Source organism: Protobothrops mucrosquamatus, unplaced genomic scaffold (assembly GCF_001527695.2).
Source record: "Protobothrops mucrosquamatus isolate PMUCROS unplaced genomic scaffold, P.Mucros_1.0 scaffold_198, whole genome shotgun sequence".
In the NCBI taxonomy this organism is placed as follows: Eukaryota; Metazoa; Chordata; class Lepidosauria; order Squamata; family Viperidae; genus Protobothrops; species Protobothrops mucrosquamatus.
Window position 1 is genome coordinate 1,553,463 of NW_015386274.1, and position 23,253 is coordinate 1,576,715.

Genomic DNA, 23,253 nt, shown 5'->3' on the forward strand with positions numbered 1-23,253 from the left:
ACCAGGCAGCCGAGGCCTGAAAAACTGCTCGGCACAAAGGCAAATGAATTCCTTGGCAGCAACTGCGTAGCTGCCTGCCAAGCCTTTACTGATAAGACACAGCAAACAAAGATAATTCCACAATGACTTGCCAGAGAGCGTGCGACCGAATATCCATCAAAAATTGTCTGTCACGAAACTTCACATGCCACACCCCTTGTTATATAGCCAGTGGGGTGTGGCCCAGTGACTCAGCTGAATTATCTGGCACGACGTGTCCGCTGCTGCGCACGCTTCTCTTTCCGACGCTGGCGTGGATCCAGCCAAGACGTATCATCGTCGGAGTCCGATACACCTGGCTCCTGGCTGATCCCAGAAGCACCTGGCTCCTGGCCAATCCCAGAAGCACCAGGCTCCTGGCCAATCCCAGAAACACCGGGCTCCTGGCCAAACTCCTCGCTGTCGGAAGGCACCGAAGGCTGCACCAGAGGGGAAGGGCCGGGAGAGAGAGGCCTAGCCATCTCCTCTCCGTCATGTTCAGAGCCTTCCTCCTCTGATGAGAGGGACCCACCGGATGGAGCCACAACACTGAGGTATCTCAGGGTGGGGAAGGCCATGGGGGGGCCTAGTGATGGAACATGCCCCCAAGGCCTCCCCGACCAATTAAGATACTTCATGCTTCCCCCTCCCTTCTTGCCACGCCGGACTCACTTACCTTGAAAAGATCTGTCTCCTCTCTGCTGCGGTTCCTGCTTTTGAGGGACAGGAGAGTTGATGGAAGCCCCTGGATGCCGTAATATCGTGCAAGTTCAGGCACCGATCCTCTTTTGCAGAGAATGGGTGCCTGAATTCTCGCACTGTTTGCGGTGCCTGCCTCCTGCTTCCCCCCAACTCCGGAGCCACATGGCCGCTGCCCCCGGAACAGACATCAGGGGAGGCTTCTGCATGCCTCTGGAGATTGGATCCAGACCTCGGAAGACTGGTTCAAGTTGCTGCTGCCCAGAACGGAGCTTCTGATGCCTATATCCAACCTCTGGAGGCATGCAGAAGCCTCCCCCCGATCTCTGTTCTGGGCGCAAATGGCTTGGAGCAGTCCTCAGAGGCCTGGATCCAACCTCCGGAGGCATGCAGAAGCCTTCCCCAGCCTCCATTCTGGGCCTCCGAGGCCTGGATCCAACCTCTGGAAGCTCTGTTCCGGGCGGCAGCAGCTTGGAGCAGTCCTCAGAGGCCTGGATCCAATCTCCGGAGGCATGCAGAAGCCTTCCCCATCCTCCGTTCTGGGAGGCTTGGAGGAGGCCTCTGAGGCTCTGTGGACAACGGGGACACTTTTCCCCCAGTGCGGTGAACTCCGGCGGGCTGGATGTGGGTGCAAAGACCTGGCCTTCTCTCTCAGTTCCCTCAGGCAGAAAGGAGTTGGGGGCTGGAGCAGGAGACAGGCACCTTTCGCATAGAGAATGAAAGTTTCTGAGGTCCGTGATTTGGGCAACTTCAAACACTCATGCGAGATCACGGACTCCAGAAACCTCCATTCTTGGCACCAAAAGCATTTCCAAGCCGACTGTCCTTTCCCTCAAACGTAAAGAAACTGCAGCAGAGAGGATTTTTGCAAGATAAGTGAATCCAGCGCAGCAGGAAGGTAGGGGGAAGCAGTTGTGAGGAGTGGGGGGAGGAAATGGGATGAATGTTGCAGTGCCAATGAAGTAGCTCGTAAGGGCAAATGACTGCTGTGGTGCTGCAATATTCGTAATTTTGGGACTTGCTTGTAAACACTAGGGGGCGCTGATCACATAACTTCGAACGAGCGTTAAGTGAACGCTTGTAACTCGGGGATTACCTATATATAAAGACAGGATGTCTGTAAAGAATTCACTTTCAAATTATCTCTGAAGAAGATTGCAGCGTGATCAGAAAAAAATCAGTGTATATTTACTGGCTGATGTAAGATCTATCAGATCAATAATTATGTCATTGTACAAATACAAATATTTAGAGACTTTGGTCAAAGTTAGATCTTGATAATATAAGAATGATGCTGGTGAGAAATAATAATGATCCAGAAGGACTTGACTTGCTGGAAATAAATGGGTTCATATTTCCACATTTAGTTGTGTTAAAGTGCTATAGGCTACTGAACATAACTTTAGTTCTTAAGGAGACATTTGCTAAATAAGAAGTTAATAAGTAATAAGATTGCTCCATATCACCATTCTTCCTCAACAGCATGAACAATTCCATTCATAGATATAGGCTTTTCTGAATGTTTTCTTCTCAAAGAGCATTTTATATAGCTTCTAATTTTACAGTATAATTGCTTTATCTTCCAAACAGATAAAAAATTCTTTTAGAATACTTACAGAATTAAGCATTCCATGAACACTAAGTTTTCAACAATGTGGTTTAATCTTTTTAATCATTACAACACAGTAAATATATTAAATAGCAATAGCACTTGGACTTATATACCACTTCATAGTGCTTAATAACACTCTCTAAGAGGTTTGCAGAGTTAGCATAATGCCCCCAACAGTCTGGGTCCTCATTTTACCAGCCTCAGAAGAATGGAAGGCTGAATCAACCTTGAGCCGCTGAGGATCCAACTCCTAGCACTGAGCTGAATTAGCCTGCAATGCTGCATTCCAACCACTGAGCGAACTCTGCTCTTGCCTATAAATCTAACAATCAAAATTAATTAATTTATTAGGAAGATAACTGCATTTCTCATTTCTTAGAAGGTAGTCCTTTAAAAAATTACTGGACACCTTCCTATAACTACATCACTAGATACAGTCAAAACTATTATCCAAAATAAGTTATCAGACTGTGTCAGTGAAATTGACAATGCCAACAACTGTGCCTTTAATAAAAGGCAAAAGTCTTATATAATCTGAAAAGAATCCATAGTACCAAAATAAAACAAGCAGATTCCATCGAAACTACTTTCAGAGACCAACAATATGAAATCAAATCCATAAATGGTGCACATCAAGGAAAAAGCCAAAGGCCAGCTCAAACAATCCATCACTATCATTTTCTATACTCAAGCCTTTCTCCAATATCCAAATGTATTTCTTCTTATAATTGTCAAGTGGAACTGAGAACTCTTTTGAAAGAGACTTCTCAAGGGCATTTATAGATAAGCTTTTAGCTTCTTTGTTAAAATTTAACTTATTTAACTTATTGCTCTTCTGGTTCAGGTGCCAAAATTATTTCTACAAGGATCTGTATGTGCCAGGAAGAAAATACTAAGTTGTATTACTGGCAGAGAGCCATAAAAGTACCTCACGAATCACAGAATAACTGCTGGAGGACAGAGATAGGAATGGTAAAAGATTTGGAGCTGAAAGAGAAAGGAACTGTGCAATAGTATTGCATAGATTGCATAGATTGCAAAAAGTACTATTTTAAAAGTAATTATTACAGTCAAGGCCATGGTTTTCCCAGTTGCAATATACGGCTGTGAAAATTGGACCATAAGAAAGGCTGAACGCAAAAGAATTGAGGCCTTTGAACTATGGTGCTGGAGAAGACTCCTGCGAATCCCCTGGACTGCAAGGTGATCAAACCGGTCAGTCCTAGAGGAGATCAACCCTGACTGCTCTTTAGAAGGCCAGATCCTGAAGTTGAAACTCAAGTACTTTGGACACCTAATGAGAAGGAAGGACTCACTGGAGAAGAGCCTAATGCTGGGAAAGATTGAGGGCAATAGAAGAATGGGATGACAGAGAAGGGGCGTTGTCTTACCTGAATGCCTTTTCTCAGTATGGAGATGGAGAATCCACCAATGGGTATTCAAAGTCTGCCTGCTCTTGAGACCAAGTAGCCAAAGTTGACACGCCCCCTCTTGCTAGAGATCCAGTCTTAACGAGGGCGAAGTGGCTGAAGATGGAGGTGTTGGCTCTCAAACCCTTGAGTTTGGCCTATCTGACCTAGAAGGGTGGGTGTGGATTCTCCATCTCCGTACTGAGAAAAGGCGTTCAGGTAAGACAACGCCCCTTCTCCAGTACAGGAGATGGAGAATCCACCAATGGGACATACCAAAGCCTCACTGTCCCGTTGGGTGGGAAACAGAGGAGGCCGGATGAGTGTCTCCGGACACCACTTGCTGGAGGACACGCCGCTCGAAGAAGGCGTCCGCAGAAGCAAAGCGGTCAATTTTATAGTGACGCACAAACGGAGAAGGTGATGACCATGTCACAGCTCTGCAAACCTCTTCGATGGAAGCTTGTGTGGCCCATGCTGCAGAGGTAGCAGCACTGCGAGTGGAATGAGCAGTGAGATGACTTGGAGCTGGCAGGGAAGAGGACTGGTACGCTTCCGCGATACAATTTCTGATCCACCTGCCAATCGTGCCGGCGGAGACCTTCTGCCCTTGAAGAAGCCGGGCGAAAGGATACAAATATGGCTTCAGACCAACGAAATGGTTCCGTGCGCTTGATATAATGGCGCAACGCCCTACGGACGTCCAGCATATGCCACTGCCGCTCCAAGTCATGCGAAGGGTTCGGACAAAAATTTGGTAGGACTACCTCCTGTGATCTGTGAAAGAGTGGGTTTACCTTTGGAATAAAGGAAAGATCCAGACGTAAGACCACCCTGTCACTGTGGAAGATGCAGAGATCATTCCTGACTGAAAGGGCAGCTAGCTCAGATATGCGCCTGGCCGATGTGATGGCGATCAGGAACGCCACCTTAAGAGACAGGTTCCGCAACAGGATGGATCTTAGGGGTTCAAAGGGTGGTTTTGTTAAAACGCGAAGGACGCGTGGTAATTCCCAGGACGGGAACCTGTGAACCACAGGGGGTCTGGTATTACACGCTCCTTTAAGAAAGGCGCGAATTCTGGGATGGTGTGCTAGGGGAACTGCATCAGCACCAGTGAGCAGCGTGGACAAAGCTGCCACCTGTCTGCGAAGAGTTGCAGGGGTGAGGCCTCGATCCAGTCCGTCCAGAAGATAGTCCACCACCTGGGGAATGGATAAGTTTTGAATATCAAACTGCCGCCTTCAACACCAATCGCAAAAATTCTTCCAGGTAGAATCATAAATGCCATTGGTCGCCGGATGGCGAGCAGCCTGTATTATGGCAATGGCACGTGGAGAAAACAATTCCTGTGCCATTATGCCGCGTTCAAGCGCCAGACGGTTAGTTGCAACCATTGAGGATCTGGATGGCAAATGGTCCCCTGATGTAGTGACACACGATGAGGGGGGATTCTCCACGGGGGGGACTGGGACAGGTTCATCAGATCCGCGAACCACGGCCTCTGAGGCCAGTATGGAGCCATGAGAATCAGTTCCGCTCGTTCCAAGAGGAGTTTGCGGATCGTTGCTGGGATGAGTGGCAGGGGAGGGAAGGTGTATAGGAGGCCCTCGGGCCACTGAATCCTCAAGGCATCTGTCCCGCCGCCAGAAGGAAGTAGCGGGAGTAGAACCTGGGGAGTTGTGTATTGTCCGCTGAGGCAAACAGGTCTAGGGTCGGGAGACCGAACCTGCAAACTATTTTGGAGAACAAGTCCGGGTGCAGCCCCCATTCCGATGGATCCACCGTGGAGCGACTCAGAAAGTCCGCTTGCAGGTTGTTGATCCCCGAAATGTGTTCCGCTTTGAGTGAGGCTAGGTTGGACTCCACCCAGGTGAGGAGGAGACGTGCCTCGGTCACGAGTGATCTGGACCTGGTACCCCCCTGACGGTTGATGTGTGCCTTGGCCGCCACGTTGTCCGTGAGGACTAAAACGTGCCGGCCTTGAATACTGACGCTGAAGTGGTGAAGGGCAAGACGGATTGCCCGTAGTTCCAGCCAATTTATGCTGTTTCATAATTCCGAATGGAACCAACGACCCTGCGCGAAGTGAGGTTGCAAGTGGGCTCCCCAACCGTACAGACTGGCGTCTGTCGTGATGGTGACGCGGTCTGGTTCCTTGAAGAGTGACCCCTTGGTCACTGCCCGAGAGAACCACCATCGAAGTACCCTGCGGATGTGTATGGGAACCCTGACTGGTTGGATGGATGCGCTGGTATTCTTGCGCTGGAAGGGAAGGAGGAACCACTGGAGGTCCCGCAGGTGAAACCTGGCCCATGGTACTATGGCTATGCAGGAGACCATCTTGCCTAGTAATTGAGAAAGTAATATTAGTGGAACCGTGTGTTCCCTGTATACCTTGCGAGCCAGTTCCCTATCCGCTCCTGGGAGAGGTACACCATGCAGTTGGAGGTGTCTATGATGGCCCCCAGGTGTAGCAGCCTGGATGAGGGAACTGTCTGGCTTTTTGGGAAGTTTACTGAGAAACCATGTTGCTGAAGAACGCGAATGGTGACTTTCACGTCTTCCTGGGCTGTCTGAAATGATGATGCCTGGATCAAAATGTCGTCCAGGTAACACTGTACCCGTATGGGAATTTTCCTGAGCGTGGCTGCTATCACGGTTAGGATTTTCGTGAAGACTCTGGGTGCTGAGGAAAGGCCGAAGGGAAGTGCTCTGTATTGGAAGTGCTTGCCTTTGTAGCAGAAGCGTAGGAAGCGACGGTGAGCCAGATGAATAGGAATATGGAGATATGCTTCCGTGAGGTCTATTGACGCCAGGAAATCTCCTTGTCTGATGCCTCCTAGAATGGACTGAAGGGAGTGCATCTTGAACCTCTTGTATATTATGTAACGGTTGAGATGTTTGAGGTCCAGAATTGCTCTCCATCCTCCCGAGGCCCTGGGAACCACGAAGAGGATGGAGTAGAACTCCCGGCCCTTGAAATCCGCCGGAACCAGTTCTATAGCCTGAATGTCTAGGAGATGATGGATGGCCTCCTGCATGAGCCTGTGTTTGATGGGATCCCTCGAGACTGAGAAGGTGAACCGTTCCGGGGGTGTGGCCAGAAACTCTAGGAACAAACCGGACTGGATGGTCTGAAGTACCCAGGCGTCCGAGGTGGTTAGCTCCCACTGATGAAAAAAGTGGGTCAGCCTTCCCCCAATGGGAAGGTTGGGATGGGAGTCACTTGGACTTCCGATAGGTGCGGCCTGCTCCGCGAAATGGCCGCTTGGAATGGCCCTGTTGCCTGGATCTAAATCCCGGTCTGTCATAGGGGCGGTCGTAAGGTTTGTCCTGTCTGGGAGCATACGACCTGGCAAACTGGTTGGAGGTTGTGGAGGCTGTTTGGCGAAAGGACTGCCTCCTAAAGTAAGGCATGGTGCGCTTTTCAGGTTTTTTGATTATGTGCACCATGACCTTGCGTTTGTCCTTATTCTCCACGAGATAAGGAGCCAGAGCCTCCCCAAACAAATCAGTACCCAGGTAGGGAGCCGTCGCTAAGCGCCACTTAAGTTTATTATCGGCCTGCCAGTGTTTCAACCACAACATCCTTCTGGCAACGATATTGGATGCTATGGCCCTGGAGGAAAAGGTGGCCGATTGGAGTGTTGCATCCGCCACATACTCCGTGGCTGCAACCATCTTGGCAAGGTCTTGGTGGGTCCGGACATCCTCGGCCAGAACTCTGGCCTGAAGTTTCTGGAGCCATAATAGAGTAGTCCTAACAAAAAAGGAAGCGCATGTGGCCGTTTTAATGCCCCATGCAGCTGCCTGGTGGGTGTTTGTTCCCACCTTTTGTCGTCGGCTTTGAGAGCCTCCGACAAGTCTCCAGCTATGGCTGTCTGAGACACTAGGGATGTCCAGGCTTCATCTACCTTGGGCACCTCGAGCGCGCCAGTGAGATCTGCGGAGGTGTGAAAAAGTCTTTTGTCCGTTCCGCTTACTGAAGGGAATGAAGAGGGAGAAGCCCAAGGCTTCTTGATTTCTTTCAGAAAGATTGAAGGGCACGGAACGTGGTGTTCAGTTGCTACCTTTTCAAAAAATATAGGTCTGGGACTGTCGTCAGTCACTGTCTGCGGCTGGGGAAATTGGTCTGATCCTATGTTGGCCGTAGAGGTGGCCTTACGTAGGATGGTCAGGAAGAGATTGGGGTTGAACAGCCCCCCTGATGGGGAGGGGTCTGGAGGAGGGCCCTCATCCTCTGAGAAATCAAATTCCGGTTGTTCCTCACCCTGAGGAGAGGAGTAACCGCTCATGGAGGATTGAGCTGGGGATGTTGGCTCCTGAATTGCAGGAAATTCTATGGGAGGCTCGTAGGGCGGCATGGCCGATGTTGAGGCCTCCTGATCCGTATGGATTGAACGCTGTGCTAGTGCCCGGTCTACGACCTTGGCTAGCAGCACTTCAAGGCGGCCGTCAGAGAAGATGTCTCCAATGCCCGGTCCCGTGACTCCAGGAGGAGAAGGGAGTGGGGCAGATTGTGGGGAAGGGCCCAGCAGAGATGTTGGCTGCTGGGCTGGTGCGGAAGGAGTCCCTGGGATTGACCATACTCCCTGAGTGGATGAAGAGGGACCCAGGGGTAGTGCAACCTCGGTGGCCACCAAATGATCTATGTCCGAGTAGGCCTGCCTCTGCGCTCTGGAGAACTCCTTCTCCAGAGCCTGGTGCCTACGGCTGGCTTGCTTCTCCGCCAACTTGGAGGGCTTCTTGAGCGTATGCTTTGTCTTGGATTTACACTTGCCTGCCGCCTTCTGTCCAGAAGGGTTAGTGCAGCCGTCATTTGGGGATGGAGAGGGCGTGCCCATGGCCTGAGGCAACGGTGATCCCTCCATCCCACTAGAGCAGTCCCAAAAGGAATGGGAGGAAGCTCTGGCAGACAAGCAGTTGGGAGCGAAAATTGGAACAAGTACCAAAGACTGTTCCCCTGACCACCCAATAAATTATCTCTCTGGGTCACTGGTCACGGTAGGTGAGGCAAAAGACCGAAGGCACGTTTGGAACCACTCTCTGGGCTCTGACCGGAGGCCTTAGGTAGCCAGGCAGTGCGCACCAGCAATTACCAACAATCCCCCAAGGGACGCTAGGCCTAAGGTTACAGTTCAGATGGCGGCCAGACGAATGAAGCGGGATTTAAGAACCCCTTACCTATCCTGGGCGGCCTAGGGCTCGTGGCAAAAAATTCAAAATGGCCACCGCCGCCCTTAATAGGACTCTTTGGGCCTAGCAGAGCCACGAGGTCCCTAAAATGGCCGCTACCTCGTAGTGGCCTAGGTGGATCAAGGGCCCCACGTGGCAAGACCTTGCAGCAAATTGAAAAGGGGAGGGGATTGCTATTATTCCCCCCCTTGCTATGAAATTCAAGCGAGGCAGCCAAGAAAGGAATCAAAATGGCGGCCGCGGCTGTCCTCCTCCGAGGCACAGCCTCCGCGGCCCCAAAAAGGTTAATTAGGACGACCTTGAGGATAACGGGTGCGGCGGCAGCAGCCACGCCGAAAAACCGCGCTGTCCCTTTGCCCTGGATGAATAGGCAAAACAGGAGAGCTGGCTGGTTGTTCAGTTGAAAACGGCCATCAAAATGGCGGCCGTGAGTGCCCCGTTGTTCTGGGAGGCTCGGACGATCCGGATTCTGAAAGAATCCAAACGTTCGAGCCTGCCAGGCACCCTACAAAGGGGGTGCAAATTAAAGGAGGATGGGGAAAAAATGCAGCAAGCTGTCTCTGCTGCTGATTTCTTCCCCCCCCCCTTCGTTCAGGGCCTTGGGCAGGGAATTTGGAAACAATTTTCCTCCCCCCCACACCCCCACTTAAACGAAATGGGAAGGGTGTGGAATTAATTGATTTAAGGAGAAATAAAGTTAATGAAGCCAAATTAAAGGGAAAAGGAGAAATCCCTAAGGGTTCCAGTCCAAACTGGAAGCAAATTTCCTCCCCACTCACACCCCCACTTAATTTGAAAGGGAAGGGGATGAATTATTTTAAATTATGATACATTTGAAGGAAAAAACGAATTAAGCCAAAGGAAAAGGAGAATTCACCAAGGGCTTTCTGTCTAACCTGATATCTGCTGAGAGCCAAACCAACACACTACTATTAAGAGCTGAGACCAAGTTAAGACTGGATCTCTAGCAAGAGGGGGCGTGTCAACTTTGGCTACTTGGTCTCAAGAGCAGGCAGACCTTGAATACCCATTGGTGGATTCTCCATCTCCTGTACTGGAGAATGAGGTGGCTGGATGGAGTCACTGAAGCAGTAGGCATGAGCTTAAATGGACTCCAGAAGATGGTAGAGGACAGGAAGGCCTGGAGGAACGTTGTCCATGGGGTCGCGATGGGTCGGACATGACTTCGCAATTAACAACAACAACAACAAATTGTGATAAATTCAGGGTTTGCCATTTTGCACAATTGGAAGTTTGAATTCAAAATAAATATCCCATTTTGGATATCAATGTGAAAGTAATCTCACAGATATACAAATCCATATATAGAGTCTGACATAAGGAGAAATTAATTCTACAACAGATTTTGAATAGTCTAAGAGTTCCTGCAATAATACTAAAACAATCTGTAGAAAAATACTGAAGAATGCTTTATTATAGAAAAGGAATAACTACGCATAAGATGAATCATTGGCATATCTTTCTAGGCAATCAGAAAGTTCAATAACATCTTTAAGCAGTGCTCATCTTCTTGACCTTGGCAGTCATGTAATCTTAAGACAGAAACACATATTTATAATTTATATAACATACCTTTTCAACTGGCAGAAAATCATTATCTACTTCTATTGACCTTGGACGTAGCTTTATGGGTTTGTCCTTGAAAATGTCACCAAATCCAATCCCCTTGATTTTCTTGGGTTGGATTGTTGCTGCTCCATTAGCTCCTTCTGATTTTGTGCTACTTGAGTCACCACCATCACTTTCTGAGCCTGTAGTATCTCTTAAACCTGCCAGAGGGAAGAAAGAAAGAGAAACCTGGTTTTAAGATTATTTTTATAAGAGTACAATCAGCAAAATAAAAAAAAAAACCTCATGCACCAGATTAATAGTACAATACTGAAATTAATTTTAAAACTTTGTTCCAACTGACAACATAGCAACCAGGATCAGTTTTATTATGCTTATGGAGAACATACAATAAGATATGGATATACATACAAGGGGAGGTAGAAGAGAAATTATTTTATTTATTTATATCCCTCAGATACTTAGCAGTATAGAATAGCATTCTAAGATCTTTCACAGGATAATAGAGCTGGGTACAAACTGACTAGGATATAGTGAACCACTATTCTTAGAGGTTACACTCTAAAAGTATGGGTAACCACAGGAGAGCTTCAATTAAAAATCTCAATATGTGAACAAATTCACATAGCTTTTATAAGCTAAACAAATTAACCAAAATAAGCAGAAGTTATTATCAGAATCACCTTGTTCATATGTCATAGTACTGTGTTTCCCCAAAAATAAGACCAGGTCTTATTTTCAGGGTAGGCCTTACCTCACCTCTGGCATCGACAGCCCCACCCAGCCGGTCCACTTCTTCTGGGGCCGAAGTTCTGCAGCTGCATTAGGGCCTACATTTTGCAGTCAGGCCTTTCCAGAAGGCCTAAGCAGCCGAGTACCAAGCTATGGATCCAATCCATAGCTTGATGCTTAGTTGCTGAGGTCCTGCAGAACCAAGCTACGGATTGAATCCATAGCTCAGATCTTGGCTGCACAGGTCTTCTGGAAAGGCCTGTGACTGAGAAATGCAGGCCTGGCTGCAGAAGAGGCCCCAGAAGAAGTGGGCCGGCAAGGAGAGGCCTGGCTGCAAGGTAAGTGGGTGCAGGGTGAGTTGGGCAGCTCCACCCCCCACCCCAGCTTGATTTTTAGGTGTGCCTTGCCCCAAAACTAGGGCTTATTTTTGGGGTAGAGCTTATATTAGGCCCACCCCCCAAAATCAAGGTAGGGCTTATTTTTGGTGTAGGCCTTACTTTCGGGAAAACACGGTAGCTCTAGAAAATCCACAAAAAGACATCCATTTTTAAATAACCATGCAATGAAAAAAAATGGATATCTATCAGAAAATGAATAAAATGCTAAATCAGTTATGATTTAAAATATAGTTGAGCTAATCGACATATTGGGTCTTTTATATATATAATTCACAACAAGCCAATTATACAATAAATATGAAACATTATTTAAGAGAGAAATTATTTAAGACAGATACTGTAGAAACAGAAAGCAGAAGTTAATCAAATATGCAGTCAAGTGGACTGCATAACATTATCTCTGCCAACATATTGAATCAAATATCTACCTGAGAAAACCTTGTTGAAAAGTACATCCACATCCCTGCACAGGAATAAAATAGATTCCTGTCTGTCCATTAAACCAATCTGATTAACTTTAATATTCTCAGTGAAAACAAACTGTTCCATTTCTATTAATGCAGGAAGTAAGCTTGTTTTGCCTAGAAATCACAACTAATTTCACAAGGATACCTTACTGTGATAGCTGCATTACAGATAATTCTCTGAGCAAATAAACTCAAGATTTATATGATTTTTTTTGTCATAAACATGGATTGAAAAAAAGAAGGAAGTATTTTAATTTGGATACCAGTTTGAACCTCTGTTACTCTTATTGTCCAAAAATATTAAGTATAAAACATTAAACCTGAATATATTTGGAACCAAAATGATAGTTTATTGAAGAACTATTTTTAAGATCAAGGATATGATTATACATAGATTTTAGATAAGCAGAACTAATGATTTAATTTACAATCTACGACTTCAGATGAAGATACTATAAATATTCAAATAGTTCCAACAATAGAGTTATTAACAAAATATAGGTAAATTTCCTAATTTGTAGACTTAAACAATATTGCCCAACTTAAGGTTTGAGTTTAATACATTTCAATCTCAAAGTGAAGATTTTGCCTGTTCAAGGCCTAAAATAAAATACATGTGTTATTTTGACTATAGAACACAACACTTTGAACTAAACTTGGAGTGGCACCACAAGTGTTCTTTAGGTGCTTTTTTAAAAAAAGTATTCTGTTTTATTCCTCTTGGGAATTTTTCTGTAGGTCAGAATATATTACTCCACTTGCTCTTGCGGTCCTTACATTAAAGAGAAAGAGATTTGTTCTGAGTTGCAACTGTAGTAGGGTTTGGGAAAGAAGAAACCTTAGGCTGAAGGCAATGTTTGGTCTACCACTTTGGAAGAAAATGCAAAGACGTTTCTCCTGGGAGAAATGATATGAGGGCAGCTTTTTGTCACAGACAGGTCCATCACTGAGATCATTGATCTTTTGTAGTTCATCTTCAAGAATCATTATGAAATCTACTTTCAACTTTATTTTTGCCCTTTATAACTATGCCTTTACACTTTGCTGCTGTACATAGAATTGACTGGTTACAAAATAAAATTATCATATCCATTAAGAATGTGATATTAAGACATTACTTCCAACTTATGATTTTAAACTGCAAATGGCATGGGTATCTGACAGTGCTAATTGTTACTTTGGAAAATATGAGTGTACAATAATTCCGTTCAATCTCTCAAGCAGCCCTTTGGTTTATTGTGCATGCATATGAAAGTATGAAGGCTCTGTTGATGATAGTTGTGTGTAAATGGTAAATGGTAACATGAACAAAGAATTTGGGGAAGAAAAAGAAGGAACTTAATGGAAGCAGAATGACTGTAGGAGGAAACACTAAAAGAAGAATATACTTTCCTCAACAGAGTGAGTGTTAGTCAAGGATAAGAAAAAAAGATGCAGAAGCTGATTAGAACAAACTCAAAACAATTATATGTGTATTATAGAATTCCACATAAATGTGTGGAATGATAATGTTGTGGATTCAATCTGAAGAAGGAGCATGACACTGAAAAGAAGAACCAAGTTTTATTATAATAATTGTTGGGTGCCTCTTTACAAGACAAAGGAACCCTAACACTTCTAACACTTCAGATTCTAACACTTCTATAATTGGCACCTAGAGAAGGTAAGGGAAAAGAAACCCACTGCATTGTATATATGTTCTCCTTTAATAAATACTCCCACCTTTACCAGAGCTGTGCAACAATAAGCATTTTCAATATTCCCAATCATAGTCATGTGTGAACTGCTGATCAAAGCAAGTGAAAAATACTTTGAATGCATGTTCAGAAAGTAGAGTGATTGACTATAAGTGGAGAAGGGGCGTTGTCTTACCTGAACGTCTTTTCTCAGCATGATGATGGAGAATCCATGAATGGGTTTAGACTGTCTTCCTGCCCAATTAGACTAAGTCTGACAAACTTGCCACGCCTCCTGCTGGGCTAGAGTACCACCCAGTCTCAACGAAGGCGAAGCTATTGACAATAGTCTGACGTGTTAGCTCCCCTACCCTGACACAGGACCTGACGGACACTGAAGGGGCGGGTGTGGATTCTCCATCATCATGCTGAGAAAAGGCGTTCAGGTAAGACAACACCCCTTCTCCAGCATGAGGATGGAGAATCCATGAATGGGACATACCAAAGCTGCCCTGTCCCTATGGGAGGGAATTAGTCTGGGCCTGTGTCCCACTTGATAACACTACTTGCTGGGGCACTCTCCGGCCAAATGAAGCTTCAGTGGAGGCAAATTTATCCAGTTTGTAATGTTTCACAAACGGGGAAGGCGAGGACCAGGTCGCCGCCCTACAAATATCCCCAATGGATGCCTGTGTTGCCCACGCCGCGGATGTTGCAGTGCTGCGGGTGGAGTGAGCAGTGATATGGTTTGGAACAGACAGGGAATGCGACTGGTACGCTCTTGCAATGCAAGCTTTGATCCACCTGCCTATGGTTGAAGACGATACCTTCTGCCCCATGGAAGAGGGTTGAAAGAATATAAAGAGCGCTTCCGACTTGCGAAAGGCTGAAGTCCTCTTGAGGTAATGGTGCAATGCTCTGCGAACGTCCAAGGTGTGCCATTGGCATTCTAACTCGTGTGATGGGCGAGGACAAAAGTCTGGGAGGATCACCTCCTGCGCCCTGTGGAACGAAGTATTCATTTTGGGTACAAATGATGGATCCAAACGAAGGACCACCCTGTCCTTATGAAAAACACATAGGTCCTCTCTGACAGAGAGACCTGCCAGTTCCGAGATGCATCTAGCCGATGTAACGGCTACCAGTAAGGCCACCTTCATGGTTAAGAACTGTAGTGTACAGCTCTTGAGGGCTCAAATGGTGGTGAGGTAAGGGCCTGTAAAACCCGCGGCAGTTCCCAAGAGGGATAACAATGAACCACAGGCGGCTTGGTGTTGGTTGCTCCCTTCACAAAGGAGCGCACCATGAGGTGCTGAGCCAATGGCGTTGAATTGTCACAAGTAAACACCGTAGATAGGGCCACCACCTGCCTGCAGATGGTGTTGGGTGCTAAGCCCTTGTTGAGCCCTTCCAACAAATATTCCAGGATCTTCGGGATGGTGATGGCCGAGAGATCGAATCGGTTCCTAGTGCACCAGTGGCAAAATTTCCTCCACGTGGAGTCGTAAACTCTGTTCGTTGAGGGGCGCCTGGATGCCTGAATCATGGCGATTACCCCCATCGAGTAGGATTCCTGGGTCAAGAGCCGCTGTTCAAGTGCCAGGCGGTTAACTGGAGCCACTGAGGTTCTGGATGTTGCAGAGCCCCCTGGCTGAGAGCAATGCGACCTGGAGGAATCCTCCACGGGGGAGAGATGAAGAGACCCACGAGGTCGGCAAACCACGGTCGTCTTGGCCAGTGTGGGGCAACTAGTATCACCTCCGCCGTTCCTGCAGTATCTTCCGGATAACTGCCGGGAGCAGAGGGAGAGGAGGAAAGGCATAGAGCAGACCCTCGGGCCATGGACTGCGGAAGGCGTCCGCCTTCTCCGCCCTTGGAGATGGGAATCGGGAGAAAAACCTTGGGAGCTGGGAATTCGCCGGAGAGGCAAACAGGTCCAGCACCGGAAGGCTGAACCTCTCCGAGATCTCCCTGAATAGATGGGGATGCAGGTGCCACTCAGAGTGGTCCACTGTTGACCTGTTTAAGGAGTCCGCCTGCTGGTTTGCCTCTCCCGAGATGTGTTCTGCTCTGAAGGAGGAGAGGTTGGTCTCTGCCCAAGAGCCCAACAACTGGCCCTCGGTCATGAGGGACCTGGACCGGGTGCCCCCTTGCCGGTTCACATGGGCTTTTGCTGCCACATTGTCTGTGAGGACTAGGACATGTTGCCCTGCCACTTTGTCGGCGAAGTGGCATAGGGCCAGATGAATGGCTCTGAGCTCCAGCCAGTTTATACTGTGTTTGAGGTCTAACTGGGACCACTGACCCTGAGCCGACTGCGATTGTGCGTATGCTCCCCAGCTGAACAGACTGGCATCCGTAGTCAGGGTAAGTCGGGCTGGTTCCTTGAACAATGAACCTCTGGCTATCGCCGGGGAGGTCCACCACTGAAGGGATTTTAGTGTTTGAAGCAGAACCCTGACTTTCTGGTTGGAGGAGCTGGTGCCCAGCCTCTGAAATGGGAGCAAAAACCATTGTAGGTTTCTGGAGTGTAGTTTGGCCCATGGCACTATCGCCATACAAGAAACCATGTTCTGAAGAGACAGAGCAAGGATATTCCAGGGCTTCTGCCTGGAAGTGAGATGGTGTCATGGGTGCCATGAATTCTGGCCTGGGCCTCTGGTGGAATGAGGAAGCTATGCCCTGGGCAAATGCCTGAGCGAGTAACGCCTGAAGCTGTTCTGGCCACACCTCTTGAGGTTCAGTGGGATGAAGTCCAGCCGCTGTGGGTGTGAATGTGGCCTCTGGCCCCAACTGGACCCTAGGCGAAGAAGCCACCCATTGGGGACCTGGTCCCTGGTTGAGGGGCAGAACATTCCCTTGCCTGGCTTCCCCTTCTGGAGACCAGGCCCGTTGGACCAAGGATCTGGGTGGGGCAAGTTGCGACTTAAAGAGCGAACCCTCGTGCGGAACTGGGAAAGCTTGGACCGTTCCACTTGTGTTCAGCTGTTGAACCTTGGGAAACTGCTTCTCTAAGGCTAGGTGTCTCCTGCTGGCCTCTTTCTCAGCCGCCTTAGAGGGCTTCTTGCCAGAAATAGCTTTGGCCTTGGCTTTAAGCTTCCCTGCAGCCTCCAACTTGGAGGACTTGCGCTTCTTTGGAATTGGAGTGCCGGGAGCACTCTGTGCGGTCTGAGGTGCCTCGTTGTCCGCCATCGTAAAGGAGATATCTCAGTGGTGTACTGAGTGGTATCTCAAGGAATGGGAGCAGAGCACTAGGTTGTGACTGTACGTCAAACGCTGGAAACCAGCGATTGCTCTAGAGAACGGTAGTTGCCGGACCAACTTAATGGACTCTCGCGCACCTGTAATGCTCCTGATGGCTGACAATGCCTGATAACGCACTCACGGTGTACTAGTCAGGTGTACAGTGGTAGCAAAACCACAATTGGTGAGTGCCAGCACACATGTATCTCATTCAGTGGCGGCCAATCACCTTAGTGATAAGTGCCTGCACACTAGACCTAGGTGGTGGCAGCGGGGCCAAAAGGCGGGCCAGCACACTTTAATGTTGTAAAATTTAGAGAGCGGCCCGTTGAGGCCTGGGCTGTTGTGACTGTGAGCTCACAGACTATCTCCCATCAAGTACCAGCCAGGCACAAATCCTCTTAATTTCCAAGAATAGACAAGTTCAGTAATTGGTGCCGCCTGCTGGGGCCCTGCACCGGCTAAGGCTGTGATGCCTAACGAACAGAGGGCATCTGGACTCAATTTCCTATATGGCCTGTTTTAGCAACTTTCACTAATTTTGAGAAAGGAATTTAATCCCCTGCAGTTTAGATCGATATTAACTGTCCCAAAATGGCAGACGTACGACAAAGGCCTTTTAGGAGCTCCTTGAGACTGCTGGGCAGTGAGCGCCGGACCGGGGCCGAAAATGCCGGAATCCCGCTAATCAGCTGGCCTCCTGGCCGCACTTGTGCCTGTCGGTTATTTTGGGACTCAATCAATAAAATCGTTGAGGCAAAGAAACGCTGTCTGCGCGGTCCACAAAATGGCGGCCATGATGAGCGCACCAAGAACGGGACCACAGCGGAGGTTTTGAGGCCAACAAGTTCAGCTGGCTTGTCGATGGCCGTCAGTCATGTACTTGGAACGCTGAGCTCAGCGCTGAGCAGACAGCCACAGTCAGTTTGTTTGGGCTCAATTTGGCTGAGGGCAAATTAGGGAAGTGAGGAAAAAACCGCAGGGCGGTTTGTAACACCGCTGATCCCAGTGCTGTAATAGAACAAACGGGGAATCCACGAAGGGGAAATATACGACCTGTCCGAATAAGTCTTGACAAAGGAGCCAACCACTATTGTGTCCTGTTGGGCTGAAGACTAAGTCGAGACTGGGTGGTACTCTAGCCCACCAGGAGGCGTGGCAAGTTTGTCAGACTTAGTCTAATTGGGCAGGAAGACAGTCTAAACCCATTCGTGGATTCTCCATCCTCATGCTGGAGAATCACTTAGACTTTCAAAGGGCAAACTGTGCAAATAACACCAGTGCTACAAATGTTAGGGTTCAAGAAAAATAAATATTGTGAATATATTGAATATATTGAAAAATTGTTTAGTGTTTGTGTGAAGACTAGCTTGCACTTGATGACTGGAAGAATGCAGAGACCAAAGTAGCAAGAAGTATAGCAGCATTTGTTTGTTCCATGTATCTGGAAAGAATTTGCTCTTCAACAAGCACTGAGAAATATATACTGTAATTATGAAAAAAGAAATTTATTGTACTTTTCTTAATTTTAAGAAAGTGATAAGATAAAAAGACTTGAATTTTGGGATGATTATATGATCATATGGTTAACAATTGACAAACCTGAAAAGAGAAATATATGATGGAAATAAACTATGCTTAAGAACAAATGGAATATTGTACTGAACAAACCATTCAAGAATGATACCTGGCAGTTAACTCAAAAATAATGAAACATAAAATCAGTAAAAAAAACTTACAATTAAATCAAATAACCATACAGCACGCCTCCATATCTATGGTGACAGTTTCAGCCGCATATTAAAGGCTCTATGCAAACACTTATTTTCACTGCCTTCTTGAACTGCATCAGAGCAAATGCCAGCTAAATATCTGGAGCTGTGCTATTCTAGAAGAAAGTCTACAATTGTCTTGTGAGCCCAACTCACAATCTCATATTGGAGAGAATGTGTGTGATCTTAATCCCCTTCCCAAGATAAGTATACAGTACAAGTTGATTTTACTTGAACATGATAGTCTGGAAAACCTAAGATCAAGCAATCAAAGACTGCATATGTTAAAGCTAGTACTCTGAATTGTTCCTATCAGAAGCCAATGCATTCTTCAGCACGTTTGTTTTGGGAGGGATCCCCACTCCGATTGCTAAGCTTGCTTAAACCCTCTTCCACCTCCTCCTCCTCCTCACCGGAGCCCCCCTTTGTCTGCAACCAGCCCCAGTCCCTGCGTCGCCTTGCCTTGCCCCAAGGCAATGGCATCCCTGCCCTGCCCCCTCCCTCACCTTGCCTCACCCTGCAGGATGAGCCTCCTGCCCACTGCCCCACCCGCCAGAGACCCCCTGGATCTCCCCCAACCCTGCCTGGCTCCCACAGGCATTCCTCCCCAGGAGCAACATTGAGGTGGCCATGCCCACCCTGGCCACACCCACCCACGCTGCCATGACTACCATAGCCATGCCCACCTAATGGGCCATGCCCACTCAGCACCCGGCGCTACATAAATGGGTTTTGGGTTGCAGTTTGGACACTCAGTCTCTAAAAGGTTCACCATCACTGGTATAGGTGGTACCTTGCTCAATAGTAGCAACTGTGAGAGGGATTTTGGAGTCCTAGCAGACAATCACTTAAATATGAGCCAGCAGTGTGCTGCAGCTGCCAAAAAAGCCAACACAGTGCTAGGCTGCATTAACAGAGGGATAAAATCAAGATCACGTGAAGTGTTAATACCACTTTACAATGCCTTGGTAAGGCCACACTTTGAATACTGCATCCAGTTTTGATCACCACAATGTAAAAAAGATGTTGAGACTCTAGAAAGAGTACAGAGAAGAGTAACAAAGATGATCAGGGGTCTGGAGGCTAAAACATATAAGGAACGGTTGCTGGAATTGGGTATGTCTAGTCTAATGAAGAGAAGGACGAGGGGTGACATGATAGCAGTGGTCCAATATCTCAGGGGCTGCCACAAAGAAGAGGGAGTCAAGGTATTCTTCAACGCACCTGAAGACAGGACAAGAAGCAACAGATGGAAACTAACCAAAGAGAGAAGCAACCTAGAACTAAGGAGAAATTTTCTGACAGTTAGAACAATTAACCAGTGGAACAACCTGCCTCCAGAAGCGGTGAGTGCTCCAACACTGGAAGTTTTTACGAAGAGACTGGACAGCCATTTGTCTGAAATGGTATAGGGTTTTCTGCCTGAGCAGGGGGTTGGACTAGATGACCTCCAAGATCCCTTCCAACGTAATAATAATAATAATAATAATAATAATAATAATAATAATAATAATAATAATAATAATAATAATAATAATAATAATAATAATAATAATAGTATACCTCTCCCTACAGCGTCTCCTTAACTCTCAGTCCCCAGGTGTGCTATGTGGAGAGGGGTGGGGTACTCTCCTCCTGTGTAGTTGGGTCAGCCTGTGCTGCTCCCGCCTTCTCTCCACTCTCCGTGCTCAAAGATCAGGAGGGGGTGGTCCTTGCTCATCATCTGAGTTCTGTCTCTCATGTTCACTGCTTAGTCTCTCTTGGTTATCCTGCCCCTGTTCTTCCATGCCTACAAGCCATCCCAATCCTGAAAGGCCCTGGTCTGCCTCAGCCTGCTCCTCCCCATATTCCTCTGAAGCCAATGATGCCGCCTCCTCCTCGATCTCTGTCGGCTCCAGCTCCGGCTCATCTTCCTCCACAGATTCAGGCTCCAATGGGGGCATGACACCTCCTAGCATTTTTTCTTTTGTGAAAGATTGAATGATATTTTGATAATTTACTCAGCATAAAAGATAAGGAAATGATTGGTCCATTAGTGGGTGAAAGTGGCAAGAAGGTGACAAGCAATAGGGAGAAAGGAGAACTATTTAACTTGTTTTTTGCATCTGTCTTTACACAAAGGGAAAAAACAGACCAACCTATCAAAAATACTGCCATAAAAAACAGAATTGAAACACAAGTTAAGATAGGCAAGAAAATGGTAAGTGAGCACCTGTCCAGCCTAGACGAGTTCAAATCACCAGGACCAGATGGATTACACCCCAAGGTTCTCAAGGAACTGGCAGATGTGATCTCAGAACCACTGAACTATATTTTTCAAAGATCCTGGAGCACAGGGGAACTACCAGAGGACTGGAAAAGAGTTGATATAGTTCCCATCTTCAAAAAAGGTAAAAAAAATGGACCCAGGAAATTACAGACCTATCAGCCTGACCTCAATACCTGGGAAGATTCTGGAAAAGATAATCAAACAATGAATCAGCGGACACCTAGAGGCAAACAAAGTCATTACCAAAAGCCAACATGGGTTTGTCAAAAACAGATCATGCCAGACAAATCTTATTGCATTCTTTGACCAAGTGACAAAATTAGTGGATCAGAGGAATGCTGTGGATATAATTTACTTGGTCTTCAGTAAGGCATTTGATAAAGTAGACCATAACCTACTACTTGATAAGATAGAAAAATGTGGGTTAGACAGCATCACCACCAGATGGATTCGTAGCTGGCTGACCGGCCGTACTCAGCGTGTGGTCCTCAATGGAACCGCATCTACATGGAGGGAAGTGTGTAGTGGGGTGCCCCAGGGCTCTGTCCTGGGCCCAGTGCTCTTCAACATATTCATCAACTATTTGGATGAGGGGATAGATGGGGAACTCATCAAATTTGCAGATGACACCAAGCTGGCAGGAATAGCCAACACTCCAGAAGATAGGCTTAAGATACAGGAGGATCTGGACAGACTTGAACACTGGGCGCTATCCATCAAAATGAAATTCAATGGTGAAAAAAGTAAGGTTCTACATTTAGGCAAGAAAAACGAAAATGTATAGGTATAGTATAGGGCAGGGGTAGGCAACCTTGGCTCTTTTATGACTCGTGGACTTCAACTCCCAGGATTCCTGAGCCAGCATGCTGGCTCAGGAATCCTGGGAGATGAAGTCCACGAGTCATAAAAGAGCCAAGGTTGCCTACCACTGGTATAGGGGGTACCTTGCTCAATAGTAGTAACTCTGAGAGGGATCTCGGAGTCCTAATGGACAATCACTTAAATATGCAGTGTGCTGCAGCTGCCCAAAATGCCAACACAGTACTGGGCTGCATTAACAGAGGGATAGAATCAAGATCACGTGAAGTACTAATACCACTTTAGAATGCCTTGGTAACGCGACACTTGGAATATTGCATCCAGTTTTGGTCACCACAATGTAAAAAAGATGTTGAGACTCTAGAAAGAGTACAGAGAAGAGCAACAAAGATTATTAGGGGGCTAAACTGGAGTCTAAAACATATAAGGAACGGTTGCTGGAATTGGGTATGTCTAGTTTAATGAAGAGAAGGACGAGGGGGGACATGATAGCAGTGGTCCAATATCTCAGGGGCTGCCACAAAGAAGAGGGAGTCAGGCTATTCTTCAAAGCACCTGAAGGCAGGACAAGAAGCAACAGATGGAAACTAACCAAGGAGAGAAGCAACCTAGAACTAAGGAGAAACTTCCTGACAGTTAGAACAATTAACCAGTGGAACAACCTGCCTCCAGAAGCGGTGAATGTTCCAACACTGGAAGTTTTTAAGAAGAGACTGGACAGCCATTTATCCGAAATGGTATAGGGTTTCCTGCCTGAGCAGGGGGTTGGACTAGATGACCTCCAAGGTCCCTTCCAACTTTATTATTATTATTATTATTATTATTATTATTATTATTATTACTATTATTACTATTATTATTATTATTATTATTATTATTATTATTATTATTATTATTATTATTATTATTATTATTATAGCAACATTTAGACAGAGATATTGTCTAAGTCTTAAATATCAAGCTGATTCATTGGATCAGGGGTTTTCCTCTTTGGAATATATCTTACACTTGCACACTGTCTCAGCTTCCTTATTTCTTCTCTTTAATGTTTATCATGTTTAAGCCTGCCCAGTTTCCTTTTAAATCTCAAGAGAACTGACCATACTACATGGCCTTTTAACCAGTTCAAAAGTAATTCTAAACCATACTTCCCTTTTCCCATATTCAACTGAGTTTCTATTCCTACAATTCATGGCTTGTGATTGCAAACTATAGTTTGATAAATGAGACAATTCAGATTGGTTTATTCAGCAGATAATTAAATTAAGTTTGATTTAGAGTTAATTCCCAATTCATTAATAATGCTAAAAACTTTTAATTTGTTTAGCATAGGTGCTTGCTGTTTTATAA

At 46.5% G+C, this 23,253-nt stretch overlaps 1 protein-coding gene across 1 annotated transcript in view; it reads right to left on the minus strand.

Moving 5' to 3' along the window:
• SH3KBP1 (SH3 domain containing kinase binding protein 1) overlaps positions 1–23,253 on the minus strand; it is a 196,218-nt gene that overhangs the window by 85,516 nt on the left and 87,449 nt on the right. Inside the window, exon 6 of the mRNA XM_015825255.1 lies at positions 10,531–10,727. Within this exon, the coding sequence (XP_015680741.1) occupies positions 10,531–10,727 (197 nt within the window). The remainder of the gene's footprint in view (positions 1–10,530; positions 10,728–23,253) is intronic.